Source organism: Mauremys mutica, chromosome 8 (genome assembly GCF_020497125.1).
Source record: "Mauremys mutica isolate MM-2020 ecotype Southern chromosome 8, ASM2049712v1, whole genome shotgun sequence".
In the NCBI taxonomy this organism is placed as follows: domain Eukaryota; kingdom Metazoa; phylum Chordata; order Testudines; family Geoemydidae; genus Mauremys; species Mauremys mutica.
In genome coordinates, this window is record NC_059079.1 from 88,875,107 (window position 1) to 88,896,838 (window position 21,732).

The following is a 21,732-nucleotide window of genomic DNA, read 5'->3' on the forward strand; positions in this document are numbered from 1 at the left end:
TCTTTTAGCTGTGTTCAAAGGGTGTTAATAATGGACTTCTGTTTTATTTTGGGTATTGTTTTAATCTTATATGTATAACTATATGCTTTAGTGACACATTTTTGTATACTAATACTGAAAACAAACAAAAGCTAAGTTAAATTGAAGTTATATATTTCGATAACAATGGAAACTATTAAACAGTTGCTACCTTTTGACATGGCAACCAAATGTCAATCTTTACTGTCATTTCACTTTCTAGAGCAGGGGTGGGCAACCTGTGGCTCTGGAGAAGTTAATATGCAACTCCTTGTATAGGCACCAACTCTGGGGCTGGAGCTACAGGCACCAACTTTCCAATGTGCTGATGAGTGCTCACTGCTCAACCCCTGGCTCTGCCACAGGCCCTGCCCCCACTCCACCCTTTCCCGTCCCCTCCCCTGAGCCTGCCATGCCCTCACTCCTTCCCCCAAAGCCTCCTGCACACCACGAAACAGCTGATTGGGAGGTGCAGGGAAGGGGAGGCGCGTGGAGCTGCCAGTGGGTGGGAGGTACTGGGAGCCGGGGATCGGGGAGCTGATGGGAGGCTGTATTACTGTGGCTCTTTGGCAATGTACATTGGTAAATTCTGGCTCCTTCTCAGGCTCAGGTTGCCCACCCCTGTTCTAGAGGATAGAACTAGCAGAAATAATTTGGAGGAAAGTCACTTTTAATTTTTTTTAAAATAACTTCTTGAGAAACTTCTGTTCTGGTAATCAGGGCTACCTCCTACCAGTAGGTGTCAACATAAGGAAGCTTATATTAATTTGCTTAAAAATGGCATGTATTCTTGTTGTTAATTGCAATAGTGCATTGGTAAAATAACATCAGGAAAGTGGGTAATGTTTTAATGCCACAACCCGTTGACTAAAGTGAAATTTTGCTTTTCTTTTCCCTTATCAGGTGGTTTTAGGAATTTGCACACTATAGTTTTGGGAGCTTGCAAGAATGCTCTTGAAGTGGATCTTGGCTACCTCATCATAACTGCTGCACGAAGGTACTTGCCTTCCCCAGCCGTTGTCTTTCCTTTCTGGTTTCGCTCTCTTCAAATCACAGTTGTTTAGGTAACTTAATAAATTCCCAGTGTTTGAAGAACAAGAAGTTTTAAATGTTTAAGAGAAAACCCATGTGAACTTTTACAATCTATAACAAGAATACCAAATGGCTAGAGGAAAAGACTGGGAATTACCATGCCTGGGTTCTGTTATTAGGTCTGTCACTGACTTGTTCTGTGGCCTGAGCCAAGTCACTGCACTTTGTCATCTGTAAAATGAGTATATTAGTATTTTCCTCACAGGTGTGTATGAGGCTTAATTAGTGTTTATAAATTGCTTGAAGTTCCTCACTCTATAACTGCAAAATACTGTCACTGAAAGATGCAGGTATCCATTGGATTTCACCATTGTCAAATAAATGTTTTCATTTTACTGACTAGCGTGGAACAGAGGCATTCACTCAGATGTTTTCTGTACTAAACAGTGCTTTGTTGCATCTCACCTTGAATGTGAACTGTACTTGATTGCTTTTAGGTTGCATGAAGTGCGAATTCAACCTTCCTTGACCAAAGATGGTGTCTTTTCTGCACTGAAGATGGCAGAACTGGAGTTCCCACAGTTTGAAACCCTTCATCTGGGATATGTTGATGAGTTTTTGCTACAATGTATGAACATTTTTTTAAAAAAATTCTTAAATTACCTGCTGAGGGTTAGGGTTAAGGATAGTGCAAATTGATGGTTTTGGTGTATTTTTCCAAGACTTGCTTTTAAAAGAATATAAATAATTATTGCTCTTGTATCTTGTGTCGTATAGTCAAATATGTTTTTTCTGTACCCTCTGAAACTTCCATTGTAACTAGGACAGAGATTTTGCTTTGTCTAATGAAAGTAATATTCTGGTCTTTGTGTCAAATGGGATTACAGTATGGAATTCAGAAAAGGCTTATCTAAAAGGCTGCAACTTTCAGCGGCAGATTGCTGAAATCTTCTATTGTCTTTCTATAGGCAAAATGACTAATGGGGACTTGGTAAAGTATGGCTTGGCTGATGTGGTTGAAAATCCAGGAATCATCACAGACATTGGAATGAAGGCTGTAAATGAAGTGTTCTCTTGCATCAAGTATCTGGTCGTGTACAACTGCCCACATCTGCACAACCCAAACAATTGGATCACAGGTATTGAATGCTTTTGGAATGCTGGAGATACAGTGTGAATGCCTCACATCAGGATGAAGATTTGTAGTTAAACTCCTTTCAGTAAATGAACATCATAATCCTGCAATTTAAGGAAACATTTGAGACCAAGAAATGGTCAGATATTTTTTTAAAGATTTGGTAGTTGAATGCCATGCCTTCTGTGTGTGTGTGTATATAATGTATACACACAAGCAGAATATTGTTAATTTGCACTGTAGATTGGGATAGTAGTTAGGAATTATTGATGTTTGCAAATTAGTAAGTGAGAAATATAGTTGAATAGTGCATCATATAAAATAACATACCCATTTAATACAGATAGTCCAATTCAAAAGTGTTCACGATGCTTCATTGTGCTTGAACTCTGACTCCAGGACTACTACTGTTGATGAGTGTATTTTCGTGTCTATTGCCGATTCTACTCTGGTCCCCTTTCCCGAGAGTTGACAAGAGTGCAAATTAGTGCTAATTACGATAGTGATTTCTGTGATGCGGATGCTTGTCTATTATGAGCTAGACTGAGACTACAAATGCTTTTCATATAGGTCGTGAACAGTCATTATAGATGTTGGCTGTATTCAGACTGGTTACAGAAAGATGAAAGTAACACAGTTAACAGACACCTGAATTATCCCTTTCCCCAGTCAGCGACATTTTAAAGAACAGGTAGGGCAAAGAAAACCCCAAACAGAGAGAGAGCCCTAATAATGATGGAAGGTTTTCCATAATTCTGCTAACTATTCTATCCCATGATAAACAAATATGGAGATGCAGACATTGGAACCCCAATGATGCTGATAAATTTCAACTGTCAGAGCGGTGGTAATGGAAGGCTAACAGTCTCAAATCTGCAAAAGTTCTAATGGGAGATAAGAGGCGTGAAATCCTTCAAGGAACATGTATCTCTCTCCTTCCACAGATCATTCAAGATGGACCCGGCTAGTTGACCTCACCCTGGTGCGATGCCATGCAATAAAGCTAGATTCTTTTAGTCAGTTCATTGAATTACTGCCAAGCTTGGAGTTTATCTCTCTGGACCAGATGTTCCGGGAACCTCCTAAGGTAAGTTTTGAGGTTTGTTTTTTGAAATTGTTGCTAGGGCATCTGAACTATACCAGAGTTCTGTTAAGGTACATGCTTTTTATAGTTATAATTAATTAAATAGTTCAGTGAGTGACTTAGGAATATGATTTCCATGAAAGATGTTTCTCTAAAAGATATGTTCTGAAGTTCTATGGCCTATATTATGCAGGTCAAACTAGAGTATCACAGTTTTCCCTGCTGGCCTTATGATCGATGAATCTGTGAAATGCAATGAAGAACAGTTGTATCCATTTGCAGACAGCAGTAGTGGTGGAATGTAGTACTAATGATTGAATATTTTGTTGTCCTCAGAAAAGAAGGTTTAGATGTACTGTCCAAATTTTTATTAGGGTTTTCATTGCTATTTTGGGGTTGGTTTGATTTGGTTTTATTTTTGATTTATTTATTTTTTGCATGAGACTTATTTTTGTATTGAGAGAATTACACATTGTACTAAGTATTCTTATGATTTTGCAGCATGGTAAAAATGTGGTACTATTCCTTCGTGTATGTGAATACTTTCATATATAGATTCTCTGATTTTTGTCTCCCTTCCTCATTCCCTCCCCCCCCCCAACTGTTAAATTACTTCTAATAACAATTTTCACAACTGTGGCAATGTACTAAATACTGCTTAATGATAAGATTATTCCAGAAACCTTTATATGTTTTTGTTTTTTACTAGAAAATCAACAATAGCATCATGTTAATATCTGTCCTCTGTCTAGGGCCCATCTTGCTCTGGAAAGGAAATACAAACTCTTCTACTAGATTTTCTTTCATTTCTAGCTTCTCTGATCCTATGACCTATGCATTACAACTTCTTACCATAAGAGTGTGCTATTGAACTTTACATTTTTAATGCCAGATTAAAAGAGGAAAGGGAAAGGTGTAAATTTGGCAACCAAATATGCAATCTGTGCAATGTAAGTACAGAAAGTTTTTTGAGCAGATTCTTCTCCATATCTACACACATACTGCCCAACCACAAATATGACAGTATTGATACAGTGGTTTTGTATCAATGTTATGATATGTTGTTGAGATTTGACATCAGCAATTGAGAATCTTTTTGTGTTTTTGTTTATTTCAGGGCTGTGCTCGTGTGGGCCTGAGTGCTGGCACAGGGATTGGTGTTTCATCTGCCCTAGTCAGTAATCAGAACTCCAACAATGATAATGACAACAACAACAACCACCAGAACAACAACAACCCCAACATCCATCACAACAACCATCAACACCCAAATGACCAGAACGAGGAGAACGAGCTGCGGCAAGATGGGCAAGTGGAAGAGCAGCAGATTGCAGCTGAGGGTAAACACTGATCTTTTGTGAGCCTCTGAAAGAAATGGTCACATTTTGCATTGCTATTTGCACAGGACTGTAGGCAAAAAATGAGTGTGTATTGAAAGACACTCTTAAACTGTGTAGCCTTCAAACTATGGAGTTAATCTCCTCTATTTAGTATCTATCCATAAGACCAAACTTGATCTGCATATTAAATCTAATGGTTGAACTATGCTATCATAACAAGAAGTCATTTAAAGATAAACAATAATATAGATGCTAGCCCAGCAGTTCAAAGATTACATACTGTACTGTTCCACAGAGAGATATTAATTTGTGATTTGAGCTCACTTGGTCAGGGTTGGAATTGCATCACGTTACTTTGTAGTATACCATCCAGTTTACCCAGAAATTATACAAATGTTCTGGGGAAAGCAGCATAAAGACCTCAAGCAGATGGACTCGTCATGGTAATGCAAGGAACCTTTTCAGGGTGAAGAATGGAGAATCCTGAAGGAGCCACTTCCTTCAGCAAAACCAAGAGTATAGAATTGGGCCCGAATCCCCTAGAAGTTACAGAACCAGTAATCTCTGAGAGGCTTCAGCATGACTGAGTGAGGAAATAAGGCAGCTACTGTTAGTGATATCACATCACTACAGTGCCTCTCTGTGACTTCAGTGTGATTATCACTTGAAATCCTTCTACATATATTGAGCTATGTGCTTTGGCTTCTTTTTCTTGACGGTTGATTTTTATTATCTTGATCTTTTCAGCACTGAATGATATGGAGGAAGTGGCACAGGATGATGGAGTGGCTGCAGGGGATGGTCAGAATGAGGCCTCTGCTCATAATCCAGCAGTTATTCCTATGGATGTTGATGAGGAGCAAGCAGGTAATTCTGATCCTGGAAAGTACTCATTACTTCAAGATCCTTCGAGTTGCAAGATTCATTAGTTCAGTTTGACTCTATTCTGACTTGACTTTTCTTCAGCTAGGACATGTGAGACATTTGAATTAATAGCTCTAGTATGGTGGGATGCTGCAAAGAAACTTGTGATTTATAGTCTGCTCTACAGTCCCCACTTTTCTGCAGTTCATTTGGTGAGGGATTATGCTTTGAAGGCCTAATTTTCATACTGCAGTGTAATGAGAGTGTCAGAAGGCATGAATATTCTTACTTTGCCTTGTTCCAGCCCTCGCATTTATGGTCTCCCTCCTCCCACTGCAGTTTATGGACTCCTCCCCTTTGGGTGTGTTTTAGCCAGAGCATCTTGTATAAGCACTATTTTAAATTGCATTAATGAGTCGCATCAGACAGTCTCAATTACTGATGCCAGCCATTTGCTTTACAGCACGTTGCACTGTAGATATGCCAACAGCTTAAAACAAAACCAGGGTGTCTGTTCACTGGAGTGTTTTTCCAAAAAGCCCCTGGAAATTTACTTTCATGCTGATGTTCATTTCTTGACAGGTACATATACTGTGCCAGTTTGGTACAGCTAGCAGCACTCTATCCCAACAGCCAGAAGCATGAGAGTTGAGCCCTTCAGAGAGCATGGGTTTGCACTCAGTGCGGACACTCTGAGATGTTACTGAGAGGAAGATTGCTGCACCACTAGGGGTCTTTTCTGCCCATCTTTGAGGGTTGCCTGGGTGGAAGTTTGACATCCCTGGATGCTCTTTCAAAAGGATTTGAGAATAATCCCAATGTCCTGGCTAACATTTGCGCTCCCAGAAACACAGATTCTAAGGGATCAGCACAAAATGCCTTTCAAATTAGCACCTCAGTTACTGCATTATCAGTTTCTCACTGTTGTGGAAGATACTTCTGGGATACTTTGAGTGTGAGGCATGTCATAGAAAACCAGTATTCTAATCTATCAGAAAAAGGGCTGACAATAGGTCAGAACATCTTTGATTGTTTTAAGTGTGTTTTAATGCTGCATCTTTAAATCACTTTTGCAGCATTTGAGTTTTTATGCAGGATCCACATTAAAGAGTGCAGAGTTGGGCTTTCTATGGTATTCCCAAACTGCTGGAGAACTTCACCAGACAGGAACTATTGCATTATAACACTCTACAATCAGTGCTTGCCTTGCATAAATGAACTGTCAGCATTCTTCTCCTGTTTCAGGACCCAGTGGCCTTCAGCCTATCGTAAAAGCTGCACCTATTACTGTCCATGACTCGGACAGTGAGGATGAAGAAGAGAACATGGGGTCCTCAAGAGCCTGCATTACTAACAGCATTGCACAGAGTTACTCTGATGGAGAAGAGAAAATCAGAGATCCAGTGGAAACCAGAGAGCCGTCAGGTCTGAAAGATTTTGTATGGGTTGGCTTATTAGTAAGGGCTGGATTACACTAGGCAAAGTCTCCCAATTTGGAGACTGAAGCTTAAAAGAGCCCATTTTGCTTCTTTTCCATGCCTCAGGTAACGACTAGTCATACAGATTCATTACAACCTAGAATGGAGCAGTAGGATACATCCCCATAATGCTGCATTCACATGTGTAAAATGGGGACACACCATAAATGCCAGAAGCATAGCTGCAGATTTTTGCAGGCACAGGACTGCTCGTACATATTTGCAGGTACATTCATTGCGTCAGTGGCTTACAGTAGACATCTGTATGTCCAGATGCACAACTGTGTTGCTAATAGGAACTCTTTATCAAAGTGCCTACAGTCACAGGTTGAAAAGCTATCAAGCAAATGCTTAGGAGAGGAGTAGGAAATGCTACTGCCATCTAATGGATAATGTAGGCTTCCTGGGAATGTCCCAGAGAAAGTAGTCCAGATCCAGTCTTCTCTTTAAAGAGAATGTTATAGCTTAGGAATGAAGTGAATCCTCCCTTTTTTCAGCTGTCAGGCTCCTCTGCTTTGGAACAAGGCTCATTATTGTTACTGTCATTGTTTGTATTACAGTAACACCCACTGGCTCCAATAAAGGTTGAGGCCCGGTTGTACAATGTGGAAAAATACAGCAAGAGACTATCCCTTTCCTGAAGAGCTTATAGTCTAAATAGGCAAGACAGACAATGGATAGAAAGGGAAACTAAGGCACAGAGAGGTAAAGTAATTTGACAAAAGTCACACGGTGGCTTTGTGGCAGATATGGGACTGAAACCCAGGTGCTTTATCCTGGGTCTGTGGTACCTCTCCAAAAAAACAGATGACTTGAATAACATTTCTGAAGTCTTCATCTGCTCACTCTGAGTAGGACATTGGTCCACGTGTGTACGCAAGAGGAGGAAGTAAACGTTGAATTACACTCTCTATACAGGAAGCCAGATAATTGACATGAAGTACATATGGCCTGGTTCTTCTGGGGCTTGTAGCCTACAAAGAGTTTAGCTAACTGAACAGTATAATAATAATAATCCTATATTGGATAGAGCTGAGTGGTATGTTGGCTTAATGTACTCTACTAGCCTTTCATTTCTGCAGATCTGAGCGCACATCAGCCTTAGTTCAGAAGTGAGATTGAATTTGGTGGCTTCACACTAGTAGTTGGTGTGTATCTGCATCTCAAAATTGTTAGTGATTTAGTACTTTTTGACAGGACTTCAAAGGAAGTCCCAGGCAAGCTACAGTGTAGCAATGAGGTCGGGGACCCAGAGTTGAAATAGCAGGGGATAGCTACAAGTCAGAATTAAGATACGTTTGGAGAGCTGTTTGCAGAAGCTTTCCCAGTGATACCGGTGCCGTTGGGAGCTATCTGGTCTAGTACACTGAGCAGGGGTCTGGGAGCTAGATATTTCTGAGCTTTAATGCTGGTTTTGACGTTGATTCTGTCTCTATCCCTCTGTAAAATGGGAAAACAACTTATCTACCATACCTCACATGTAGGTGTGTAAATTAATGATTGCACAGTGCTTTGAAAGTCTGAAGCACTATCCGTTCTAAGTTGTCATTTAATTCCTTATTTTCAAGAGAACTAAGAATTGCTACAAATACATTCTCATATCATGTTCTTGCACATTGGACTTTTTAACCAGTGAGCTGCTTCCAGAAAGCCCTAGGGCACATCCAGCAAATGTGTACCTCTTGATGTGCCTGGTACATCAGTTCAGATGAGCAGCTCCAGGACATTAGAGAGATTCAGCTGCCGATGGGATAAGTGTTAACTTCCCACCACTTCAGAATAAGTCCTAATTCAAAATATTGGTTGTCACTGACCTCCCCACGGCCTTTGCTGCTGAACTCCTGGCTGTCTACACTTTTAGGTGGTGTCCTACCGCGTACTATTCTGCATGTTGTCCATATGCGTTTATTGAAACCTTGCATTCGCTTGCTTTGTTGTTCTTTCATGCTTAATGTTACTGTATCAGCAGTGAGCGGCAAAGGCAAGACTCCATTGCGGAAGAGGTGCAGTGCCAACCAAGTGGGCCAGGTGAAGCAATTCCATGCTGAGGAGAGCAGCTGTGAGAAAGGCTGTCAAGTGACCAGTGAACAGATTAAAGCAGATATGAAAGCAGCCAGTGACATGCCTGAAAGGAATAAAATCAAGGATTCTTACCCAGGTTGCGCCAATGCTGCTGGATCGACCGGGACCTCCAACTCTTGCAGTGCTGCTTCTTCAAGCCCTGATTGTGCAAGGACAGCTAATAGCCACTCTGCTGGCACCAGTCCAACAATTGCAGATGAATCCAGGCAGTGTGTCTGCTCCCCTTGTAAGAGCGAAGGCTCCAATGAGAGAGACAGTGAGGAGGGTGCCATTTGCTCCAGGTGCTCCTGCTACAGGCAGCAGGAGCCACAAAGGAGGATTAGTGGGTGCTCTGATGCGGAGTGCCCATCCACTAGTGGTGCCTGCACTAGGAATGGACCAAATAGCACTGGGTCAGATTTTTCACTTAGGACGCTGCCAAACAGTGGGTCTCCAGGAGAGGCAAACACTGAAAGGACTAATGGGAGTGTCTGTGGGATTGCTGGTGAGGAGGAGAGCGCTGGCTCACAGCCAGGGAACTATGAAATGGAGTATAATGAAGATTATCCCCGCCGGCCTCTAACAAGAGCCAGAAGCAAACTGTCCCATGTACCTCTGTTGTCTGAATCAGGTATGGCCTACACTTGTATATTTTACTTCAGAGTTACTGTTTCATACTAAAGTAGCAACTATCAAATAAAAGAAGCACCCATATTTTAATAACTCCATAATTCTGCATGCCTGTAAATAAAAAGTTTTATTGATTGACAGAAGAGCCAGAGAGTTGAAATGACTGATTTATCAGTTTCATAGCTGCTTGTGGTCACACACATCTTTCTGCAAGCGTGACCATGATCTCCATATTCTCTCATATGTTTTCATGTGTGTCATGCATATATGGTAAGGTTGGAACAATGATTGATCTATTATTTTGAAAAACACTTACAAAATTGTTGACAGCTCATCTTGGTGTTTCTGTCTTTATAAGCTATTATTCACTGAAACATAAGAATCGCTCCCCCATTCAAGAATTTCTTCTGTGAAAGAGGAAGCAGGGGTGCTCCACTCTTTGCCAGAGGAAAAAAGTTGATGAAATAATTGTGATAATTTATCAGCCAGTAAGGCAAAATGTAATTATTACCCAACCTTAGTAGTATACAAACACACACCTGCATAATGGATCCCACTTCCAATTGCTGAATAAGAGACGTTGAAAATGCATTTCTCATGAAACAGTTTGCATGATATCCAGAATGCTAAAAGAACCCATCTAAAGAGATGAAACAAAGACTAAAATTTGGGATGGAGGGAGGGAACTTGCTGGCATCTTCTATTTCTTCACTGTACGTTAAGAAAGGTTTCTCTGTCCAAGCTGCTATTGATTCCACTTGTCAGTCTGGGCTGGCACTTTTCAAAAATATTTTCCACATACCCAGAATTCCTGTCTGGAAGCATCTAACAAGTAAAATGGGACAGAAAACAAAGGTGTTAATTATAGAATCATAGACAGTGAAGATGGAAAAGATTTATTCAGTCATCAAATCCATATCTCTGCCAATGCAGAATTGATTTCTACAGTATGTTTTCGAGTGTTTGTCCAGTCAAGTTCAATGTCCCAAGTGCTGATGAAGCTTAACTCACTTCCCTTAGGAGACTACTCCTTAGCCTAATATATCTCAGATTCAAAACATTATCCTGATATTCATCTTGAATTTTCTATTTCCTAACTCGCTCCATTATTAATAGTAATGGAATGAAATCATTAAAGTATACAGTGCATTGTGTGCATGCCAGACAGGTCCTCCTGAAAATAGTGCTGCTCTCCTGTCTCAGTTAAGGAAAGGGTCTGTTTCTTCTGCATGTTAAGTGTCTTCACATTTTATATTTCATGGCATAAGCTGATTGCCTGCAGAAGTCAGGAATTATCCCCCCCCACCCCAAAAAAACCAAAAAACTACCACCAGCAGCCACACAAAGTGTGTGCACATCTATGCCCTTGTGCAGCATTTGCCTGCTCTGAAGCATTAGGTGTTGGCTTATGCTGGAGGCAGACTCTGTCTTGATGTCCCAGTCTAATCTGGTGTGGCCCAGGCCCAGATTCATGCTGTGTATGCCTGGACATATACAACAGTGAGGCTCCATCTGTCTAGCCATTATAGTCTACTTCCCTTCTCTTCCTCCATGCGGGAATGTAATATTTATTTACACTCAGTGCTAAACTTGAAAATGGTTTGTTACAAAACTGAAGAGATTTTCCTGTAATGGGTTTGAATAAACGCATTGAGATTCATGGCTCTTTATTGTTTTGCCTGTGAGTTCCAGAACAAAGTGACATTGTGGTTTTTGGCTTTTGTAACAAACTTTTATTTATGAAAGTGAATCTTCTATAATTGTTTGTCTTGAGTAATTGTTTAACATTTTCTCAGACATCCAAGTTTTAACTTTTTCTATTGCTTAATATGGTAAAGAGTGAAATAATCATAAAAATAATTACTAATACCGCAGATAAGTTGGCAAAAGGGAAAAAACCTATTGACTTGTATGATATTCTAATTACAGTAAAAAGCATCAAGCAAAACTGGTTTTGTCATTTAATAAGCATTTTATTTGAAGCTTGTCTTAGGTTTAACTTATAGCTGAAGGCAGCATTTTGGAATTACATCCATGGTAAGCCCTTTGAAGAAGAGATCTTTGCCTGGAGCTGTACTGTGCACAATTCAACATACATTTGGGATGTTTTTCTTGTATTACAATAACTGAATATATTCCTGGTCACATATGCTATATGTACTGTCATTAAATCATACTGGATGATGGTTCATATGTACAATGATTTGCTTATTCCAATTGTAGAATACATTTTTTCATTGTTATATTTCATCTCCCACAACTACTGGTCCTCTAGAGAGGATCCTGAATGCTGCAGGCTCAGTTAAAGTTTGAGTGGCAATTGTAACTCAAACTCCTAGTCTCAGCTGTAACATTATCAAACAGGCCTTTGTGTTCAACTTCCTTTTTTGTTTTTTAATGGCAGTATAACTTTCCTTGACATTGTCTCAATGTCATAACATCATGTCCACGGACTTGCATTGGTATCACCGTGAGAACTTTGTAACAGTGCCACGGTGAATAGAGAGAAAGCCTTGTCACAAAAGGGTAACTTAGGGCTTGGCTACACTTGCAAGTTGCAGCGCTGGTAGAGGCTTTCCAGCGCTGCAATTAGTAACTGTCCACACCTGCAAGACACATCCAGCGCTGCAACTCCCTGGCTGCAGCGCTGGCTGTACACCTGGCCAGGTTGGGGTGTAGCGATTGCAGTGCTGGTGATCCAGCGCTGCTCATCAAGTGTGGACACACACCAGCGCTTTTATTGGCCTCCAGGGAATAAGGAGATATCCCAGAATGCTTTAAACTAAATTACTCCCTTTGTTTTGTTATGCAGCCTCTCTTTGTTTTGTTGTGAACCTCCGGAGCTCCCCATTTCTACCGGAGCTGCTTATCAGCTCCTGTTTGCTGTGATCAATCTGTGAACAATCAAATGAGATCCTCCTCCCTGTTGTGAATGAGCTCTGTGGAGCTCCTCCGTTGCTGCTGCTATCTAAAAAACAAACACAGCTCCTGTTTGCTGTGATCATCTGTACCTGGCTGTAAACAATCAAATGAGAGGCAGGCAGGGAAACAGCGGGGAGTCGTGTTGCCTGCATGCTGTTTGCAATTAAGAGTTAAGACTAAGGGGTCGGAAAAATGTTCTGATTTTTCAAGTCAGGAAGCTAACACACAGTGTTGGCTCCAAAAATCCACTCTCTCTTTCCCCCCGCTCCCTGTCACACTAGACCCCACTCCACCCCCCTCTTTTGAAAAGCACGTTGCGGCCACTTGAATGCTGGGATAGCTGCCCATAATGCATCACTCCCAACAGCGCTGGAAATGCTGCAAATGTGGCCACACACCAGCGCTGGTAGCTGTGAGTGTGGCCACACACCAGCGCTGCTCCTACACAGCTGGATGACCAGCGCTGCAAACTACCAGCGCTGCAAACTGTAAGTGTAGCCAAGCCCTTACAGGCCATCCTCATTAGCAGGTTATCCAACTTTAGGGGACACGCTCAAGATTAGTCAGCTAAAAATCTGTGCCTCTGTAAATGTTAAATTCATCTCTTCATAGTATCCTAAAAGTAGCTTAATTGTTTTTCCTAAATGGAGGCAGTAGAATATTATTAGATTAAAGAAAATCTAACTAACTCTGACCTATAATATTAAAGTGCTGCCCAGGTTTTTTCCTCCCTCCTCTGATTTCAGGAGTCATATTAACTATTTGTCCACATTCTGCCACCTTCAGTTCTTATTGGCTGTACTCTTGTAGGCATTCATTGAAGTAAAATGTACATATGTCCCATTCTCCTGAACACTTAGAAACATAGGACTTGCCAGAATGGATCAGACCTGGGGTCCATTTAGTCCAATGTCCTGTCTCAATAGTGGCCAGCACAGACACTGCAGAGAAAGGTACAAGAACCATGGAATAGGCAGATGTGGGATAATCTGCCCTTCCTCCTCCCCATATTAGTTCTCATCCTGATCTAATAGTGAGTTAGGTATTGATTTAAACCCTGGGTAGGTCTACACTACCCGGATTGGCGGGTAGCGATCGATCTATCAGGGATTGATTTATAATGTGTAGTGTAGATGTGATAAATCGATCCCCAATCGCTCTCCCGTTGACTGCTGAACTCCAGCAGTGCAAGAGACGGAAGCAAAGTCAACGGGGGAGCCGCGGCCTTCAATCCAGCGCCGCGAGGATGCGAAGTAAGTAATTTTAATTCGATCTAAGATACGTCGACTTCAGCTATGCTATTCTCATAGCTGAAGTTGCGTATCTTAGATCCGTTTTCTGCCTCCCCCCCCCCCCCCCAGTGTAGACCAGGCCCCTGAAGCATAAGGTATAAGCTCCATTTTGAAATTTGTTAGCTTTAGCCATTATAACCCTTACAATATTCTTGTCATCCATATAAATGTGCAGTCCTTTTTCGAATATTGTCAAGTTCTTGGCTGCAACAAATAACACAGTTTTATTATGTGTTTTGTGAAAAATGCTTTTATCAGTTTTGAATTTGCTACCCATTAATTTCATGCAGTGTCTCGTTCTTGTGTTTTGAGACAGAAGCTCCTGATCTACCTTCTCTAGACCGTTCATTATGTTATATACTTTTATCATGTTCCGTCGTCTTGGTCTCCTTTTTCAAGTAAACAATCCTGCTCGACTAGTCATCTTTCTCCAAGCCTTTCTAATTCTGCAATATCCCTTTTGAGAGGATTCTTGTAAATGTCACTTTCCTGGAGATGTGCAGGCCTGGGAAAACACTAAACTTGAGAGTATGTGGGAACAAAAACTCAAACATTTGGCCTCTTTGGCTTGACAACATCCCTTTTAAACTTCCTATCCATTTCTAAATATCAAAGGGTATTTCATCCTCAGTGAAAAATTAATCTGTTTTACTTAACTATCTCACAGGGGTGTTGAAAAACAATCTTTATAAGGTATTCAATCCTGGGATGGAAGGTGCTATAGAAGTGCCAAGTGATGGTAGGGTCATTTGTTATTACTGTGTCCCTGCAAAACCTTGAATTTTAAATTGCAAAGAGAAACCTGCCAAAGTGTGAGGTCAGTGTTTCCTCTGAAATACTTGTCACTACTGAACCAGTGTAGGAGGCTGCTGGGCTCCAAACTCTGCTTTATGTGTTAGTGTCATCTGCAGCATCAGAGATGTGGCCAGGAAAATGAGGTGAGAGCAAGCTTTCAAATAGTTTGTTGATTTGTACAGTTAATTATTGAAAAGCCTATTACGGTTCTTATTTTTCCAAAAATTTCCAATTCTCTGTGGGGAGTGGCGCATTGTCTAGTTGTTACAGCAGAGGACTGGGATGTAGGGTTCTAAACCTGGCTCCCTGTAAGACATTGGACAAGTGATTTCAGCATCTTTGCCTGTGAAATGGGGAATTATATTTACTTTTTTCATTTGAACAGACTTGGACATTACATCTGAAAGTGGTGGTGTTGCAGTTGATGGGTTATGGCCCCAGTTGCTAGACTAGAGTGGTCCAATGACTACACTAGTGGGGCTAGAGCATATGAGGCTATTGGAGGTCCAATTAGGAAATGCTTCTGCTTTTCTCCTGGCTGTAGCTTAGTACAAAGGAAAGACTTCACTTTAATTTTCCCTTTTTGTTTTTTTCCAGAAGTGGCCAAGCCGAAGCCTCGACAAACAATGAAGCGGAAAAGGACCGCTGACAAGTCAACAAGCACTAGTGATCCTGTTATTGAGGATGACCATGTTCAGGTGAGACCTCTTTCACCATCTGCCACAGGTTCCCAACCAAGAGGCTTTATGAACATATGACTCACTGCAGGCTTGTTTTCACTGCAGAGCTCAGATTATAAATTGAGTTTGGTCCCCAGCTCAAGTCCCATCAACACACACACATCCTTAACTCAAGTGCAGTGGTGTTGGTAACTCAAGTTGGCTGGCCTGAGAGGGAGTAGATGCTAAAGCTCAAGTTAACACAACTCCTCAGCTGCCCACACAATTGCTTTGTAGTGTGGACTCAGGATAGAGTGCTTCTGTCCCTCCAGTGTCTTCCCACAGTTCCTCCCATATGCCCAGAAAGGACAGACAAGCTCTCCCACAATTCACTGGGAAAACATTCTTAGAGCAGTTCAGCTTACTGCAGCGCTAAGAACCATGGGATAGTGCTGCCCATGTGTGGGTGCAGTGCCAGGGTGAACACAGTAGCTCAAGTGTTATTTTGTAATGTGATGCTCTTACTCAACCTAGACTAACCTGAAGAATAAATTGAGTGTAGATAAATTTAATAACTCTGCCATGAAGATGTAGCTTAAGGATACATCTATACTACATACTTCTTTCAGCAGCATGTAGTGTACATGCTCAGCCCCCGTAGCATGGGCATAAATAGCAGGGTAGCCGGTGAGGCACAACTTAAGTAAGTAAAGGCACGCCTGAAGGGTGCAGGTATATATACAAGTACATACCCTACATGGCTCTCTACTCGCCCAAGCCACACCTCCCCATCTGTACTCTATTTTTAGCAGTGTAGTGTCCCACTGCCTCCCCTCAGCTGGAGTCTTTCTCTGCTGCAGAAAAAGACGGCAGCAATGGGGAAAACCTCGGGCAGCTCCCCGCTGCTGGAGCCCTTCCGTGCCACAGGGAAAGATCGAGGCAGCTCCCTGTTGCTGGATACTATCCCCTTAGCAGGGAAAGGCTCTGGCAGTGGGGTTTCTCCATTGCCTCCCCCTGCCAGAGCCTTTCCTTGCTGCAGTGAAAGGTTCTAGCAGTAGGGAGCTGCTGACGGTTTTCCCTGTTGCCCGACTCTCACCGACACGTATAGTTACACGTCGCAGGATGGACGCACACATGTACACGACACTCCTCTGACTCTGGTGTGTTGTATAGACATAGCCTCAGTGTGATTTCTTATTTCCTCTCTTTTATAACAAGAGGTTCTGTAAAGGGCATAGAAGTTACTTCTGAGTATGAGAGGAGTTCCTCTCAAAATAGGCTCTGTTTTAAAACAACACTGTTACGCTGAAAGTCATTTTTTGTTCATTCTGCAGTTACAATTAATACATTAGGTCACTACAGCTGAAAAGTTACCAAAAACCTACTTTCTCTTTTTTTTCAGTATGCTTACTCTGTGCATTTGACAGCACTTTGTATGTCGTCTGTCTGCCAAACAGATTCTTCCTTGCTATAAAGGTCATTACAAAATTTGCTGGATTTCTTTTTTAAATTCAAGTTGTCTTCCCTTAATTTTATATTGTTAGTGCCCTTCTCCCAGTCCCTGCAGTGTTAAAAGTGACTCTGCTCCTGTCCCTTGAGATATCAGAGTTTACATTTGCTTTTTCTTTAGTTCCCTAACACTAATGTCAGATGTACAGGATTGCATGAGCTTCAGAGACTAAATTTTCTTCTCACCATCTGAAGTTTTCCTCTTAGAGGCTCCTTGATGAAAGGTAGTGTATATGGGAATGTCACACTGTGATTCTCTGTACCATATCTTTCTGTATTTATACAGAAGAATAAGGCTCCACAACTGTGAGTCCCAAGTCAGCCCAGTATTTAGAATATGGCTCTAAAGCATAAATACTTTTTTAGATTGTTTGTGAGAGATAATACAGTGAGATTTTGGGTAGTAGGGAACTTGAGGTATTTTCTATCAAGTCAATGCTGCTTATAGGAATTTTATTGATGCTTTGTGGGTCTGAAAAATCACTTATTTTTAACTCATTTTGTAACAGTGTTGATCAGTAATACAAGTCCTGCTTTTCCCTTGCCAATCTGTTCTGGGCAGAGGCCATTATCACATTGGACAGTGTCCCAGAATGAATTTTCTCCTAGCATATTTACAACAGAGCTGCTTTTCCCATTTTTGGCATGATTTTTTATTTCTATTCCGACTTAATCCTTTCAATTAATTTTGTATTAATCCTATCCTGTGGATTATTTTTTAAATCTTCACCAGGTGCTGACTTTGAAATCCAAAAACCTTGTTGGAATCACATTGACCAATTGTGGAATAACAGACCTGATCCTGAAAGATTGCCCCAAAATGATGTTCATCCATGGTATGTTATTAATGTCATTGGTACTCATAGCCAAGCCTAGTCTTCCATTCTGTTTTTCCCCAAGAGCTTGCCACCTTTTCCATCCACACTGAAAATACTGGAAACATTTTAAAATATTCTCTTAGGAGCTATCCACCAGCCTTTTGCTTACTCTGTATTCATCAGCAGCTAAGCTACATGCCAGTTTTACTCAGAACACTGAGTAGCTGTAGGAAGCATAATGAAACATGTCATGGCGTCTCAGTTCCTGAGTTCCTTATTTCTCTAGCTGTAATAGATTTAATAAAGGTTAACACTACAAACAAACAAACAGTATTAAATAACAATCATAAGGAGAGACCTGTCCAGTAGACAAACCTTTCTTGGAGTTAATCAGATAACTGAAAGTTGACTAAATGGATTTAGAGTGTTTTGTTTTCCTTGTCACTTCTTCCTTGTTCCATATAGCTCTCCCTACAGTTATTTATCTTACACAATAGTGTTTCCTTCTTGAAGTGCTGATGAATGATAAAAATCTGTATTGACTAATGGCACTTTGAGTATATTACGTGCCGCATTCCAGTCTTCTCTGATTAGTTCTCCCTAAATCATCAGGTCAGTTGTTCTGTTTCCTTCAACATCTACAATCAGTAATAGTATTGTCTATCTGAATTGGTGACTCTCTCACCAGTCTCCATGAAGTCATATAAAACAGGAACGTGTTAAACCTAATCTCTGCAATTAATCTCAGAAGGCTAATCAAAGCGCACATTTTATTTTAACTAATCAGCTAAGTACTGATGGATCCTGACATGACAGCAAGGAAGAGAACTATATAATCCCAGTATATAGTGCTTTGCTTTCCTCCATATTACAGGTGGCGATGTGATGCCATGATTAGAGGTAGATTGCTCTAAAATAAGCACACCCTCAGCTGATTAGCTGTGCACACCCTTCAGTAACTGCCCTTTACATATATATGACTCATTTGCCTTATGTACCAAACAGTCTGCTTTTAGAGATCCCCTTAGGAAAATTCAAAGCCCTTTTATGTAGTATCTTGTTTGCTGCTGCTTTTATAGTTTTATTCATTTGTAATTTGTAGCTACGAGATGCCGTGTACTAAAGCATTTAAAAGTAGAGAATGCACCGATTGTCAATCGATTTGACTATGCCCAGTGCAAGAAATTAAACATGGATCAGGTACTAGATCAGATACTGAGGATGCCACCAGAGAGAAACCGGATCATTTACCTTCGTCCAATGCAGCAGGTAGTTTTCATTTAACCAAGACAAACTTTGAAGCTGTGTTCTTATTCTTTCATCTGTGCTTGCTTTATTATTTCTACTTACTGCAAGATAAATAAGTGTGAGCATTACAGGAAAATCATTCTCCTAAGATCATACCACCATCAGCTTCTTTCCTTTTTAATGCTTTCATTGCAGGATTTGATTGTCACTGCTAACATTAATTAGTGAATTTGTTAGTGTCACGTACTGTCTCCAATGCTAAGTTCATTGCATTAGAAGACTATACGTCAACTAAGTAAGGTGCTGAATTAATGCTGTACTAGTAACTAGAGGTTACATAATATTCTGCAAAACCAACTAGTTTTTATGTACACTGCTACCCTGATATAACACGAATTCGGATATAATGCAGTAAAGCAGTGCTCTGGGGGGGGGGCTGCGCAGTCCGGCAGATCAAAGCAAGTTCGATATAACGCAGTTTCACCTATAGATTTTTTTGGCTCCTGAGGACAGCGTTATATCGGGGTAGAGGTGTAGTTGCATAGTCATTTTCCTTTATGACAGGAAGTATGCCATAGGCCCTGTGTGTCTGGAATAGTTGGGTGGCTACTCTGCCACCCAACACCTCTACTTAGCATTTATATACTGTTTTACATCATCAAAGCAGACTTTCATCAATCTGCCAACATTGCAAGGTAGTTAACGTAGTATAACCTGTGTTTACATGTGGGGGAACCAGACACAGAGAAGTTAAGTGACTTACCCAAGGTCACAAAGTGAATAAATAGCAAAGCTAAGACTAGAACTCAGAACTAGTTCTTTGATTAGTTGATGTGACCATGCTGCTTGCTTAGCAGGAGCACTCTGAATGTCAAGTAATGTTCCCTCTTATCCGTGGTGTCGGAATAGTGGAACATTGCTTGGTACAGAAGACTATATTCTGAAAAACTAGATCACTGTTTGCAATCCAGTTCTTGGTTGCAGTGTGATGCATGATAACACTGTGTATAACAAAAACTTACACCAGGGCCACTTTCTGTAGGAATGAAGGCATCTTTGGCCACTGTGTTAATTAAACTAGTAACATGCAATTACTAAATCAGACAGTTTTATTGATTTATTCCCTACAAATCCTGCAGTGTGGCATAAGGTGCATTGGCAAAGCTGTGCTAAGAAAGTTGTATAGTGGATCTTCCCACTATATTTTAACTCTTTACTAACATTCATATTTTTTCTCCTTATACTTTGCTTCCCCCTAAAGTGGGGAGTATTGGTCAGATATATGCTGCTGACTCTAAAATCACCTCTTCTCCTTTCTCTTGGTTGTAAGTCCCTGTCTGACTTTTTCCACAGGTCGACACATTGACTCTAGAGCAAAAGATATTTAGCGGTCCTTACCCATACCACATTTGCATAATTCACGAGTTCAGCAATCCTCCTAACGTCCGCAACAAGGTGCGCATTCGCAGCTGGATGGACACAATAGCAAACATTAACCAGTGAGTATCCATCTCTCAGTGCTGAGCCAATAGACTAATATAGACTCAGTACATTATATTGGCCAGATAAAGGGGTACCCTAACATGTGGGATCGCTAATGTATAAATGATGGGATGAGGAGAATTCAAATAATATTTAATAGTTCCTGCACTGGGTTGTTTTCCATATGTAAAATAGTACAGTATTGTGCATCCATCTCTAATGCTACACCAACACAACTGTAAACTGTAGTGTTTTGCATCTTTGCTTTAGAAAGCTGTAGCATTCTCTTTAAAGGAGGCCGGGGGGATTTCTTCTAAACTTGTCTCTCTCATTGTTAAGTTCATTTTTTTTTTAAAAAGAGAGGCAGACAGACGCACGCAGACTGACTCTAGTAGATAGAACTTTAGTTTTGGGGGGGAAATAGAAATAATGTGCAAGGTTTCCCCAGCAACAGGAAATTATATGTAGCAGCACTTGTCCACCATTTCAGGCCAGGTTTCCTTTCTTCTTACATTTCCTTGGCAAGATTAAAGAGAGAGAATTTATTTAGCTCTAGTTCTGAAGGACAGTCCCCTACAAACGGGAGGCATCACAAACAGTTGTCTTTCATGCAGCAGACATAGACGTGATCTTTTACCTAACCCCGTGTCACATGTAGTTGCACTCAGGCACGAAGGGATTGGATACTGCACCCAAGTGTGTATCTTACCAGTGTGTTTCTATAGGTTCAGCCCTATTAAATCAGAGGTCATGTTGTTTCAGGGTTTCCGGTCTGATTCCTGTCCCTTTTTGTAACATTTCCCATTACTGCCACCTGTATTTTCTTCCTTCCTGTCTCCAGAGAGCTTATTAAATATGAGTTCTTCCCTGAAGCCACACGAACTGACGAAGACTTGAAGAAATACACCAAGTACCCTTGGGGGCGGGATATTTATACTCTAGAAGGTGAGTATTACGGAGGATTGGAGGCTAATCTGTTGCAAAAGCAAATTATTTTGTTTCCTCATGAAGTTGCTGGGGAGAGTAAAAATAGCTGGGGTAAATATGCCTTCTGACTGAATACTGGAGGTCACCTGCACACCACGAACTGAGACTGGCCCTTGTCTGGCCCTCAAGCACTGCAGTAGTTGATGTGGAATTAAAAACGTAATTGGGAAGTGTTTGAGATGACGGTGTGGAAATGGATAATAACTATCTCAGGAGATGACAGAGTTCTGGCTTGGACAGGTGTTGAATAGAGCATTCACAGCCTGAGGAAGCTCTGTACCAGCGTGATCTGCCTGCCTAATAAAATTGGATTCTTCCTGGTGAGACGAGAAGCACTGGCATTAAAAGGGCAACAGTATTTCCCCAACAGATCTCGCC

General features: G+C 41.0%; 1 protein-coding gene across 4 annotated transcripts in view; it reads left to right on the plus strand.

Annotated features, from left to right (window-relative positions):
- FBXO38 (F-box protein 38) overlaps window positions 1–21,732 on the plus strand; it is a 34,687-nt gene that overhangs the window by 10,762 nt on the left and 2,193 nt on the right. For 2 of the 4 annotated variants that reach the window (XM_045028120.1, XM_045028122.1), the window contains 13 exons: window positions 922–1,015; window positions 1,548–1,678; window positions 2,019–2,189; window positions 3,130–3,272; window positions 4,387–4,609; window positions 5,357–5,476; window positions 6,719–6,898; window positions 8,918–9,643; window positions 15,249–15,349; window positions 17,553–17,655; window positions 18,740–18,906; window positions 20,239–20,384; window positions 21,209–21,312. In XM_045028120.1, coding sequence (XP_044884055.1) covers window positions 922–1,015; window positions 1,548–1,678; window positions 2,019–2,189; window positions 3,130–3,272; window positions 4,387–4,609; window positions 5,357–5,476; window positions 6,719–6,898; window positions 8,918–9,643; window positions 15,249–15,349; window positions 17,553–17,655; window positions 18,740–18,906; window positions 20,239–20,384; window positions 21,209–21,312 — 2,409 coding nt within the window. The remainder of the gene's footprint in view (window positions 1–921; window positions 1,016–1,547; window positions 1,679–2,018; window positions 2,190–3,129; window positions 3,273–4,386; window positions 4,610–5,356; window positions 5,477–6,718; window positions 6,899–8,917; window positions 9,644–15,248; window positions 15,350–17,552; window positions 17,656–18,739; window positions 18,907–20,238; window positions 20,385–21,208; window positions 21,313–21,732) is intronic. The other 2 variants (XM_045028121.1, XM_045028124.1) reach the window with 2 other exon arrangements.